The 13326-nt window shown below is 49.8% G+C and overlaps 1 protein-coding gene across 1 annotated transcript in view; it reads left to right on the top strand.

The window, feature by feature from the left end:
* The window catches only part of myo10l3 (myosin X, like 3), a 186228-nt gene that overhangs the window by 61051 nt on the left and 111851 nt on the right, over window positions 1–13326 (top strand). Inside the window, exons 8-12 of the mRNA XM_031805837.1 lie at window positions 4659–4765; window positions 8221–8350; window positions 9109–9227; window positions 12780–12926; window positions 13021–13121. Of these exons, the coding sequence (XP_031661697.1) occupies window positions 4659–4765; window positions 8221–8350; window positions 9109–9227; window positions 12780–12926; window positions 13021–13121 (604 nt within the window). The remainder of the gene's footprint in view (window positions 1–4658; window positions 4766–8220; window positions 8351–9108; window positions 9228–12779; window positions 12927–13020; window positions 13122–13326) is intronic.

The following is a 13326-nucleotide window of genomic DNA, read 5'->3' as shown; positions in this document are numbered from 1 at the left end:
AAACTGGGGGTGTTTCTTCAAGTTGCCCTGTTAACCATTCTGGGGTTGACAGGGCAGTTCTGAGGTCGTGTTGGCTGTCCAGTTTGTTTCTGCTTTTAGTTTTCAGCACGGCCGTAGCAGAGACTTTCACACAGATAGGTAGTGCTGAACGGTAACATGACAGGCGAGAGCAGGATACTCTCCCCCCCATCGTTTCCGGGATGCGCATGCTCAGTCCGCCGTCCAATGACAGCTCCGCCAACTGATCCTCTTCGTTGCTTGGTGATGTGACGCTTCCCATCCCTACTCCAAAGGGGTCCCGTATCCAGTCTTCTTGCCTCCTCCTCCGGGAAGTAGTCGCAAAACTTTCCCAACATCTTGACAAGATGCTGGCAACCTGTGTGAGCCGTTCCTCAGTGGCGGGTTTAGGTAGAGGCAGACGCCCAGGGCGGCACCTGCGCGAGCCGTTCCTCAGTGGCGGGTTTAGGTAGAGGCAGACGCCCAGGGCGGCACCTGCGCGAGCCTTTCCTCAGTGGCGGGTTTAGGTAGAGGCAGACGCCCAGGGCGGCACCTGCGCGTACCGTTCCTCAGTGGCGGGTTTAGGTAGAGGCAGACGCCCAGGGCGGCACCTGCGCGAGCCTTTCCTCAGTGGTGGGTTTAGGTAGAGGCAGACGCCCAGGGCGGCACCTGCGCGAGCCGTTCCTCAGTGGCGGGTTTAGGTAGAGGCAGACGCCCAGGGCGGCACCTGCGCGAGCCGTTCCTCAGTGGCGGGTTTAGGTAGAGGCAGACGCCCAGGGCGGCACCTGCGCGAGCCGTTCCTCAGTGGCGGGTTTAGGTAGAGGCAGACGCCCAGGGCGGCACCTGCGCGAGCCGTTCCTCAGTGGCGGGTTTAGGTAGAGGCAGACGCCCAGGGCGGCACCTGCGCGAGCCTTTCCTCAGTGGTGGGTTTAGGTAGAGGCAGACGCCCAGGGCGGCACCTGCGCGAGCCGTTCCTCAGTGGCGGGTTTAGGTAGAGGCAGACGCCCAGGGCGGCACCTGCGCGAGCCGTTCCTCAGTGGCGGGTTTAGGTAGAGGCAGACGCCCAGGGCGGCACCTGCGCGAGCCGTTCCTCAGTGGCGGGTTTAGGTAGAGGCAGACGCCCAGGGCGGCACCTGCGCGAGCCGTTCCTCAGTGGCGGGTTTAGGTAGAGGCAGACGCCCAGGGCGGCACCTGCGCGAGCCGTTCCTCAGTGGCGGGTTTAGGTAGAGGCAGACGCCCAGGGCGGCACCTGCGCGAGCCGTTCCTCAGTGGCGGGTTTAGGTAGAGGCAGACGCCCAGGGCGGCACCTGCGCGAGCCGTTCCTCAGTGGCGGGTTTAGGTAGAGGCAGACGCCCAGGGCGGCACCTGCGCGAGCTGTTCCTCAGTGGCGGGTTTAGGTAGAGGCAGACGCCCAGGGCGGCACCTGCGCGAGCCGTTCCTCAGTGGCGGGTTTAGGTAGAGGCAGACGCCCAGGGCGGCACCTGCGCGAGCTGTTCCTCAGTGGCGGGTTTAGGTAGAGGCAGACGCCCAGGGCGGCACCTGCGCGAGCTGTTCCTCAGTGGCGGGTTTAGGTAGAGGCAGACGCCCAGGGCGGCACCTGCGCGAGCTGTTCCTCAGTGGCGGGTTTAGGTAGAGGCAGACGCCCAGGGCGGCACCTGCGCGAGCCTTTCCTCACAATCAAATGTTCAGCCAGAGGTGACTTGGACACGCAGAAATGTCTGCCTAAAGTTTACAAAAAACTATCCCAAACCTTTACCCCTGGATAAAGTGGACCTCTGCATGATATAGCACCTGCTGGTGCTCGTTCTCCATTATCCCTTTAGAAGGCCTGGAAACACCTGCTGGAGCTCGTTCCCCATTATCCCTTTAGAAGGCCTGGAAACACCTGCTGGTGCTCCTTCCCCATTATCCCTTTAGAAGGCCTGGAAACACCTGCTGGTGCTCCTTCCCCATTATCCCTTTAGAAGGCCTGGAAACACCTTTTTGATATAGTTGACAGACTGGATCACATCCTGGAGAGTGGCGTGGAGCTCAGGCACCTTGTCCTTCGCTGCCTCCCTGTGTAGGAAGCAGTTGTTCCACGTCACACTCGGTTCTCTCTCCAGGATCTGCTTTACTACCCCGGAGTGCTTTCCAGTCATGGCAGCTGCCCCATCAGTGGTCACATCAACGCACCCATCCCTGGCCAGTCCCACGGAGCCCAGGTACAGATACACTGTGTTTAAGAGCCTCTGCAGTGGTGGTGGTGGACAAATCAGCACTGGAAGGGAACTACTCCTCAATGTTATTAATTATCCCAGACACTGGAAGGGAACTACTCCTCGATGTTAATAATTATCCCAGACACTGGAAGGGAACTACTCCTAGATGTTATTAATTATCCCAGACACTGGAAGGGAACTACTCCTCCATGTTATTAATTATCCCAGACACTGGAAGGGAACTACTCCTGAGATGTTATTAATTATCCCAGACACTGGAAGAGAACTACTCCTGAGATGTTATTAATTATCCCAGACACTGGAAGAGAACTACTCCTCGATGTTAATAATTATCCCAGACACTGGAAGGGAACTACTCCTGAGATGTTATTAATTATCCCAGACACTGGAAGAGAACTACTCCTGAGATGTTATTAATTATCCCAGACACTGGAAGAGAACTACTCCTGAGATGTTATTAATTATCCCAGACACTGGAAGAGAACTACTCCTGAGATGTTATTAATTATCCCAGACACTGGAAGAGAACTACTCCTCGATGTTAATAATTATCCCAGACACTGGAAGGGAACTACTCCTCGATGTTATTAATTATCCCAGACACTGGAAGGGAACTACTCCTGAGATGTTATTAATTATCCCAGACACTGGAAGGGAACTACTCCTCGGTGTTAATAATTATCCCAGACACTGGAAGGGAACTACTCCTCGATGTTATTAATTATCCCAGACACTGGAAGGGAACTACTCCTGAGATGTTATTAATTATCCCAGACACTGGAAGGGAACTGCTCCTCGATGTTGTTCATTATCCCAGACACTGGAAGGGAACTACTCCTCGATGTTATTCATTATCCCAGACACTGGAAGGGAACTACTCCTAGATGTTATTAATTATCCCAGACACTGGAAGGGAACTACTCCTCGGTGTTATTAATTATCCCAGACACTGGAAGGGAACTACTCCTCGATGTTATTCATTATCCCAGACACTGGAAGAGAACTACTCCTGAGATGTTATTCATTATCCCAGACACTGGAAGGGAACTCTCCTAGATGTTATTAATTATCCCAGACACTGGAAGAGGACTACTCCTGAGATGTTAATAATTATCCCAGACACTGGAAGAGAACTACTCCTCGATGTTATTCATTATCCCAGACACTGGAAGGGAACTACTCCTGAGATGTTATTAATTATCCCAGACACTGGAAGGGAACTACTCCTCTGTGTTATTAATTATCCCAGACGTGTCTGACAGACCCATTAGAAGGGCACGGTTAGCCACATATGTGGATTCATCCAGCTGTGTGTAATGGCCGTTTTGACTGATGCGCTCTGATGTCTGGCGTGTTATGACCTCAGACATGTCCTGGATTCTCCTCCTCATGGTGTCCTCAGACATGTCCTGGATTCTCCTCCTCATGGTGTCCTCAGACATGTCCTGGATTCTCCTCCTCATGGTGTCCTAAGACATGTCCTGGATTCTCCTCCTCATGGTGTCCTCAGACATGTCCTGGATTCTCCTCCTCATGGTGTCCTCAGACATGTCCTGGATTCTCCTCCTCATGGTGTCCTCAGACATGTCCTGGATTCTCCTCCTCATGGTGTCCTCTGATGTCTGGTGTGTTCTTCATGGTGTCATTGGATAGGTGTATGATGGTTTTAAGTTTGTTGGCGTCAGACTCTCCCAAGATTTCAGTGCACATATCAATCGCAGCAAGAAGTATGAGATCCTCTGCGCTGATGTGGGCTTTTTTTTGCACTTACCTTGTGGCCCAGCGCATTGCAATGATTCATACGTTCTTCAATTAATCTTGTGAGGACACCAGCTGGCTTTTCATTGTGTCTTGGATTGCTTGGTGGCCAGATGTCTTTTTAGTTTTGGAGGGGTTTATTTTAGATGCTTTTTGAAGAGGTAGTGTTTCAAGTGTTGTCAGAAACATGGGCAGGGACTCCACCGTCCTAACATCAGGGGGAAGCTTGTTCCACCATTGGGGTGCCAGGACAAAAAAAGAGCTTAGACTGAGCTTCATTTACACAGGCAGTCCGATTCTGGTCTTTTTCCAATAGTTGGGCTGCCTGTGTAACCGCAGCCTTTGTGTCTCTAGAAAAGGTACATTTCCTGAAGAAAATGTGTGTGCTTGCTGCAGCTGTGTGTGAGTGCTTGCCGCAGCTGTGTGTGAGTGCTTGCCTCAGCTGTGTGTGAGTGCTTGCCGCAGCTGTGTGTGAGTGCTTGCCGCAGCTGTGTGTGAGTGCTTGCCGCAGCTGTGTGTGAGTGCTTGCCGCAGCTGTGTGTGAGTGCTTGCCGCAGCTGTGTGTGAGTGCTTGCCGCAGCTGTGTGTGAGTGCTTGCCGCAGCTGTGTGTGAGTGCTTGCCGCAGCTGTGTGTGAGTGCTTGCCGCAGCTGTCTAAAGTTATTTTCTGTCTGTGTTCCAGAGCTGTACTTCCTGTCAGAGAGCCCAGAGTCATACCACTACCTGAGTCAGTCTGGCTGTGTGAAGGACAGGAGTCTAGATGACCTGAAGCTATATGACAGTTTTATGGTGAGATTGACTGGTCTCTGGGTTATAGCTCTGGGTTATAGCTCTCTGGGTTATAGCTCTATGGGTTATAGCTCTATGGGTTATAGCTCTATGGGTTATAGCTCTATGGGTTATAGCTCTGGGTTATAGCTCTGGGTTATAGCTCTGGGTTATAGCTCTGGGTTATAGCTCTGGGTTATAGCTCTGGGTTATAGCTCTGGGTTATAGCTCTAGGTTATAGCTCTATGGGTTATAGCTCTGGGTTATAGCTCTGGGTTATAGCTCTGGGTTATAGCTCTATGGGTTATAGCTCTGGGTTATAGCTCTGGGTTATAGCTCTGGGTTATAGCTCTCTGGGTTATAGCTCTCTGGGTTATAGCTCTGGGTTATAGCTCTGGGTTATAGCTCTGGGTTATAGCTCTGGGTTATAGCTCTGGGTTATAGCTCTGGGTTATAGCTCTCTGGGTTATAGCTCTCTGGGTTATAGCTCTCTGGGTTATAGCTCTGGGTTATAGCTCTCTGGGTTATAGCTCTGGGTTATAGCTCTGGGTTATAGCTCTCTGGGTTATAGCTCTCTGGGTTATAGCTCTCTGGGTTATAGCTCTCTGGGTTATAGCTCTCTGGGTTATAGCTCTGGGTTATAGCTCTCTGGGTTATAGCTCTGGGTTATAGCTCTCTGGGTTATAGCTCTCTGGGTTATAGCTCTCTGGGTATAGCTCTGGGTTATAGCTCTGGGTTATAGCTCTGGGTTATAGCTCTGGGTTATAGCTCTGGGTTATAGCTCTGGGTTATAGCTCTGGGTTATAGCTCTCTGGGTTATAGCTCTCTGGGTTATAGCTCTCTGGGTTATAGCTCTGGGTTATAGCTCTGGGTTATAGCTCTGGGTTATAGCTCTCTGGGTTATAGCTCTCTGGGTTATAGCTCTCTGGGTTATAGCTCTCTGGGTTATAGCTCTCTGGGTTATAGCTCTCTGGGTTATAGCTCTGGGTTATAGCTCTGGGTTATAGCTCTCTGGGTTATAGCTCTCTGGGTTATAGCTCTCTGGGTTATAGCTCTCTGGGTTATAGCTCTCTGGGTTATAGCTCTCTGGGTTATAGCTCTCTGGGTTATAGCTCTCTGGGTTATAGCTCTCTGGGTTATAGCTCTCTGGGTTATAGCTCTCTGGGTTATAGCTCTCTGGGTTATAGCTCTCTGGGTTATAGCTCTCTGGTTATAGCTCTCTGGGTTATAGCTCTCTGGGTTATAGCTCTCTGGGTTATAGCTCTCTGGGTTATAGCTCTGGGTTATAGCTCTCTGGGTTATAGCTCTGGGTTATAGCTCTGGGTTATAGCTCTCTGGGTTATAGCTCTCTGGGTTATAGCTCTCTGGGTTATAGCTCTGGGTTATAGCTCTGGGTTATAGCTCTGGGTTATAGCTCTGGGTTATAGCTCTCTGGGTTATAGCTCTCTGGGTTATAGCTCTCTGGGTTATAGCTCTCTGGGTTATAGCTCTCTGGGTTATAGCTCTCTGGGTTATAGCTCTGGGTTATAGCTCTGGGTTATAGCTCTCTGGGTTATAGCTCTCTGGGTTATAGCTCTCTGGGTTATAGCTCTCTGGGTTATAGCTCTCTGGGTTATAGCTCTGGGTTATAGCTCTGGGTTATAGCTCTCTGGGTTATAGCTCTCTGGGTTATAGCTCTCTGGGTTATAGCTCTGGGTTATAGCTCTGGGTTATAGCTCTGGGTTATAGCTCTCTGGGTTATAGCTCTCTGGGTTATAGCTCTGGGTTATAGCTCTGGGTTATAGCTCTGGGTTATAGCTCTCTGGTTATAGCTTCTGGGTATAGCTCTGGGTTATAGCTCTGGGTTATAGCTCTCTGGGTTATAGCTCTCTGGTTATAGCTCTGGGTTATAGCTCTGGGTTATAGCTCTGGGTTATAGCTCTGGGTTATAGCTCTGGGTTATAGCTCTGGTTATAGCTCTGGGTTATAGCTCTGGGTTATAGCTCTCTGGGTTATAGCTCTGGGTTATAGCTCTCTGGGTTATAGCTCTGGGTTATAGCTCTCTGGTTATAGCTCTGGGTTATAGCTCTGGGTTATAGCTCTCTGGGTTATAGCTCTGGGTTATAGCTCTCTGGGTTATAGCTCTGGGTTATAGCGCTCTGGGTTATAGCTCTGGGTTATAGCGCTCTGGGTTATAGCTCTGGGTTATAGCTCTCTGGGTTATAGCTCTGGGTTATAGCTCTCTGGGTTATAGCTCTGGGTTATAGCTCTCTGGGTTATAGCTCTGGGTTATAGCTCTCTGGTTATAGCTCTGGGTTATAGCTCTCTGGGTTATAGCTCTGGGTTATAGCTCTCTGGCTTATAGCTCTCTGGGTTATAGCTCTCTGGCTTATAGCTCTCTGGGTTATAGCTCTGGGTTATAGCTCTGGGTTATAGCTCTGGGTTATAGCTCTGGGTTATAGCTCTGGGTTATAGCTCTGGGTTATAGCTCTATGTTTTATAGCTCTATATGTTTTATAGCTCTATATGTTTTATAGCTCTATGTTTTATAGCTCTGTGTTTTATAGCTCTATATGTTTTATAGCTCTATATGTTTTATAGCTCTATGTTTTATAGCTCTATGTTTTATAGCTCTATATGTTTTATAGCTCTATATGTTTTAGAGCTCTATATGTTTTAGAGCTCTATATGTTTTAGAGCTCTATATGTTTTAGAGCTCTATATGTTATAGAGTCAGTCTGAATGACAGGAGTCTAGATGACCTGAATCGATATGACAGTGTTCTGGTGAGATTGACTGGTCTGTATGGTCGGGACAACATGCTCTACCTTATCATGCCACCAGAGGGCACTATAACCATTATAAACACTACAAGCCTCGTCTTGATAGACACAGTCTATGAGCTCAGCAAACATGTAAACATATGGGCCTGTATTCAACAACATTCTCCGAGGAGGAGTGCTGATCTAGGATCAGGTCCCCCGTCCATGTAATGTGATTCATTATGATCTAGGATCAGGTCCCTCTCCATGTGGTCTGTTTCATTATGATCTAGGATCAGGTCCCCCGTCCATGTGGTCTGTTTCATTATGATCTAGGATCAGGTCCCCTCTCCATGTAATCTGATTCATTATGATCTAGGATCAGGTCCCCTCTCCATGTAATCTGATTCATTATGATCTAGCTAGGATCAGGTCCCCTCTCCATGTAATCTGATTCATTATGATCTAGCTAGGATCAGGTCCCCTCTCCATGTAATCTGATTCATTATGATCTAGCTAGGATCAGGTCCCCTCTCCATGTAATCTGATTCATTATGATCTAGCTAGGATCAGGTCCCCCCTCCATGTAATCTGATTCATTATGATCTAGGATCAGGTCCCCCCTCTCCATGTAGTTCAGTAGGTCTCTCAACCAGTCTGTGTTCAGTAGGTCTCTCAACCAGTCTGCGTTCTGTAGAAGGAATCTCATAATCTCTCTGTCTCTGCTACTACCAGGAGGCTCTAAAGGTGATGCAGTTCAGTGAGGAGGAGATACGTGACGTCTTCAAGCTGCTGTCTGCTGTTCTCCTGATGGGGAACATAGAGTTCATGACGGCAGGAGGAGCACAGATCACCTCTAAAGGAGGTGAGAACAGAGCCTATTCTACATGTTCTATGCAGATCTTGACATGGAGGGTGGTTCTCCTCACCCTCTCCTCACCCTCTCCCCACCCCGGCCCTCCTGAGGAAGCGTTGCTTCAGTGAAGAGCGAACGCCGAACACGCAGTGACAAGCTCTACAGTTCCTTTGTTACCTGGATCTGACCCCGTTTCCATAGCACCAGGAACAAATCCACACGTCATAATGTTGGATCTAGTAACAGCGTGTGGCATTAATACCAGGAATAAGATTTAAACCGCAACACATTCCACACAGCAATCAGGTCCTCTTCATTCATTCCTTAATTATTCTGTCCAAATTGCTCAGTCTGGTGACGTCTGGCCGTCTCTGGTGACGTCTGGCCGTCTCTGGTGACGTCTGGCCGTCTCTGGTGACGTCTGGCCGTCTCTGGTGACGTCTGGCCGTCTCTGGTGACGTCTGGCCGTCTCTGGTGACGTCTGGCCGTCTCTGGTGACGTCTGGCCGTCTCTGGTGACGTCTGGCCGTCTCTGGTGACGTCTGGCCGTCTCTGGTGACGTCTGGCCGTCTCTGGTGACGTCTGGCCGTCTCTGGTGACGTCTGGCCGTCTCTGGTGACGTCTGGCCGTCTCTGGTGACGTCTGGCCGTCTCTGGTGACGCCTGGCCGTCTCTGGTGACGCCTGGCCGTCTCTGGTGACGCCTGGCCGTCTCTGGTGACGCCTGGCCGTCTCTGGTGACGCCTGGCCGTCTGTCTCTCTCTCTCCAGTGGTCAGTAATGTCAGTGATCTGCTGGGCCTGGACTCGTTCCAGCTGTCTGAGGTTCTGACCCAGAGGTCCATGATCCTGAGAGGAGAGGAGATCTGTTCACCTCTCACTGTGGAACAGGTAAGATGCCCTACTGTCACGCCCTGCTACCCTGCCCTGCTGTCCCGCCCTGCTACCCTACTCTGCTACCATGCCCTGCCCTACTACCCTGCCCTATTGTCACACCCTGCTAGCCTGCCCTGCCACCCTACCCTGCTCACGCCCTGCTAGCCTGCCCTACTACCCTGCCCTATTGTCACGCCCTGCTAGCCTGCCCAGCTACTCTGCCCTGCTATCACGCCCTGCCCTGCTACCGTGCCCTGCCCTACTGTCACGCCCTGCTACCCTGCCCTGCTACCGTACCCTGCCCTACTACCCTGCCCTACTGTCACACCCTGCTAGCCTGCCCTGCTACCCTGCCCTGCTACCGTGCCCTTCCCTGCTACCGTGCCCTGCCCTGCTACTGTGCCCTGCCCTGCTAGCCTGCCCTTCTACCCTGCCCTTCTACCGTGCCCTTCCCTGCTACCGTGCCCTGCTACCGTGCCCTGCTACCCTTCCCTGCTACCGTGCCCTGCTACCGTGCCCTGCTACCCTTCCCTGCTACCGTGCCCTGCTACCCTTCCCTGCTACCGTGCCCTTCCCTGCTACCGTGCCCTTCCCTGCTACCGTGCCCTGCCCTGCTACCGTGCCCTGCCCTGCTACCGTGCCCTGCCCTGCTTTCACACCCTGCTGATCCTGCTGCCCTACTGACCCTGACCATTGCCATCCCTGCCATCCCTGAGCTGACACAGCTTGATACAGTTACAGTTGTCTCCATGCCACTCACCTTGTCCCGCTGTTAGACATGAGGCGATTTCAATGAAGAGAATCTGTTTTGAAAAGGAATAAAACTGGGAAGTACTATTCTCATATTCTCATCAACACACCGTGGCCTCAATCTCTTTTTATTTTTATTTCACCTTTATTTAACCTGCCCTGCTGTTATCTAGTGCTCCCAATGCCTCTCTCTCTCACTGTAAATCCCTTGCGTGACTTGCACCATTTCCTGTCCTTTGTGTGCCAAATTCCTCATACAATAAACCCCAGTGATAATGATCTGTCAGTAGCACAATAGAGGTAAAGACTGGGGCGCAGTAACACATCTTCCACTCTAGGGGCAGTGTAATACACAACTGTTACCAACATTGGACAGCTGAACTATTATCCCCAGGTTGGCTTTATCTAGCCACAGTATTGGATGAATATGTGATAAATGTATTCAGTGATTTAGATTAAATATATTGCTGTATCTGCAGTCTTTTTTACATCTAAACATCTGATGTTTGAATTATGGGAAACTGTTATTCTTGGGACGTGAGTCTGCTGCCCAAGGAATTGTGATGGCCACACGACGATTTAAACAAAGACTCCAGACCAGGTGTCTCTCGCTCTCCTCTCCTCTCTCTGCCTGCCTGTCAGCCAGACAACCAACCAACCAATCAGCCAACGAGAGGGCCAAACAATCAACTAGCCAACCAACCAACCCTGGTCATAACCTGAACCATCAGCCATCCTGACGTCTAACCCATATCCCCGGTCATAACCTGAACCATCAGCCATCCTGACGTCTAACCCATATCCCTGGTCATAACCTGAACCATCAGCCATCCTGATGTCTAACCCATATCCCTGGTCATAACCTGAACCATCAGCCATCCTGATGTCTAACCCATATTCCTGGTCATAACCTGAACCATCAGCCATCCTGATGTCTAACCCATATCCCCGGTCATAACCTGAACCATCAGCCATCCTGATGTCTAACCCATATCCCTGGTCATAACCTGAACCATCAGCCATCCTGACGTCTAACCCATATCCCTGGTCATAACCTGAACCATCAGCCATCCTGATGTCTAACCCATATCCCTGGTCATAACCTGAACCATCAGCCATCCTGATGTCTAACCCATATCCCTGGTCATAACCTGAACCATCAGCCATCCTGATGTCTAACCCATATCCCTGGTCATAACCTGAACCATCAGCCATCCTGATGTCTAACCCATATCCCTGGTCATAACCTGAACAAACAGCCATTCTTCTGCTCTCTGACGAAGTTCCTGGAGCCACCAGTCCAGCTCTATTCTCTATTCAACATGGCTGCTGCTCCCACAGGTTAATGATTGTCCTGGAGCATTGTGGCCCTGCAATAGACTAGCATCCTGTCCAGGAGTTTACTTGTACATCAAGCTGCCTCAGGCCACAGAAACAGGAGCCGTTCTGGCTCAGACAAGGCCACTAGCAATTGTGCTCCTGAAACACCAGACAGTACTGTTCTTCCAACCTGTTGAGGGACCACACACACTTCCTGTAGGAAGCTTACTACAACTCAATCTAAGAAAAATAAAGAACATGTAGAAATAATTATACAATTGGCGGGTTAATACACCTCCGCTGTATTAAAAGGTTTCTCATCACAACAGACACAGTAAATCTGATGTAACTCCTAGATAAGGAGATAATTACCCTTTTCTGTTTCCTTGGATCACACAGACAGACCAGTCTGTCTTTCAACCTGTATTCACACACACATTCAGTGGGTACAGCCATTTATAACGACTGTGGCTGTTGCATCACAGCCCTTTATAACGACTGTGGCTGTTGCATCACAGCCCTTTATAACGACTGTGGCTGTTGCATCACAGCCCTTTATAACGACTGTGGCTGTTGCATCACAGCCATTTATAACGACTGTGGCTGTTGCATCACAGCCCTTTATAACGACTGTGGCTGTTGCATCACAGCCATTTATAACGACTGTGGCTGTTGCATCACAGCCATTTATAACGACTGTGGCTGTTGCATCACAGCCCTTATAACGACTGTGGCTGTTGCATCACAGCCCTTTATAACGACTGTGGCTGTTGCATCACAGCCATTTATAACGACTGTGGCTGTTGCATCACAGCCCTTTATAACGACTGTGGCTGTTGCATCACAGCCATTTATAACGACTGTGGCTGTTGCATCACAGCCATTTATAACGACTGTGGCTGTTGCATCACAGCCCTTTATAACGACTGTGGCTGTTGCATCACAGCCCTTTATAACGACTGTGGCTGTTGCATCACAGCCCTTTATAACGACTGTGGCTGTTGCATCACAGCCCTTTATAACGACTGTGGCTGTTGCATCACAGCCCTTTATAACGACTGTGGCTGTTGCATCACAGCCCTTTATAACGACTGTGGCTGTTGCATCACAGCCATTTATAACGACTGTGGCTGTTGCATCACAGCCCTTTTATTTTCTTTACATTCTGAAAAAGTTGTCTGACAGACTTCAGTGTGTTTTGTTGTTGTCTGGTTTTGGTCTGAAGGTGTTTCTAACTAATCATTATTGCTGTATTAATCCATTTTAGCTTCAGTTTAACACCCAGAAATATATTCCCAGAGTATGTGGAACAAGGCAGGGATGTGCTCTATCCCCGTTATGGTTCACTATTACCTTCAGAAACCTACTTTGCATCTCAAATGGCTCCCTTACACTGTGCTGTACTGTTGACCAGCGTCAAGACCATTTAGAACACATTCCTACTCCTCTGATTGGTCTGTATATTATTTTGTTCACCCTGTTTGATTTGACTGACAGGCGGTGTGCTCTCGGGACTCGGTTGCCATGGCGTTGTACGCCCAGTCTTTCTCCTGGATCATCACACGGATCAACCAGAAGGTCAGAGGGAAGGACAACTTCAAGTCCATCGGTATCCTCGACATCTTCGGCTTCGAGAATTTTGAGGTACATTTATGTTTTTCCTTCTTTGTCCATTGTAGTTGGTAGTTAAGTTAGCATATTGTTATAGTATATATTTCTGTCCCCTCTCCTCCTGCAGGTGAACAGGTTTGAACAGTTCAACATCAACTACGCCAATGAGAAGCTCCAGGAATACTTCAACAAACACATCTTCTCCCTGGAACAGCTGGACTACAACAGGTCTGTTAATGGGACAGCTGGACTACAACAGTGTTTGGGTCTGAGCAGCACTGCCAGAGAGAGGGCACCCTACGTTGGGTCCTAGCTGGGGGTTGGGGTCTGGGCTGCCAGATGTTTACAATGGGACGACAGTTATGTTCTATTAACAGACCTACCAGCATCTAGCCAGCAGCCTCGTCACAGCTCATTTCATCACATCAATGGA

The sequence above is a fragment of the Oncorhynchus kisutch genome, linkage group LG26 (assembly GCF_002021735.2).
Source record: "Oncorhynchus kisutch isolate 150728-3 linkage group LG26, Okis_V2, whole genome shotgun sequence".
In the NCBI taxonomy this organism is placed as follows: Eukaryota; Metazoa; Chordata; class Actinopteri; order Salmoniformes; family Salmonidae; genus Oncorhynchus; species Oncorhynchus kisutch.
Note: the sequence above shows the minus strand (reverse complement) of the source record. Positions and strands in the feature narration are given on the sequence as shown.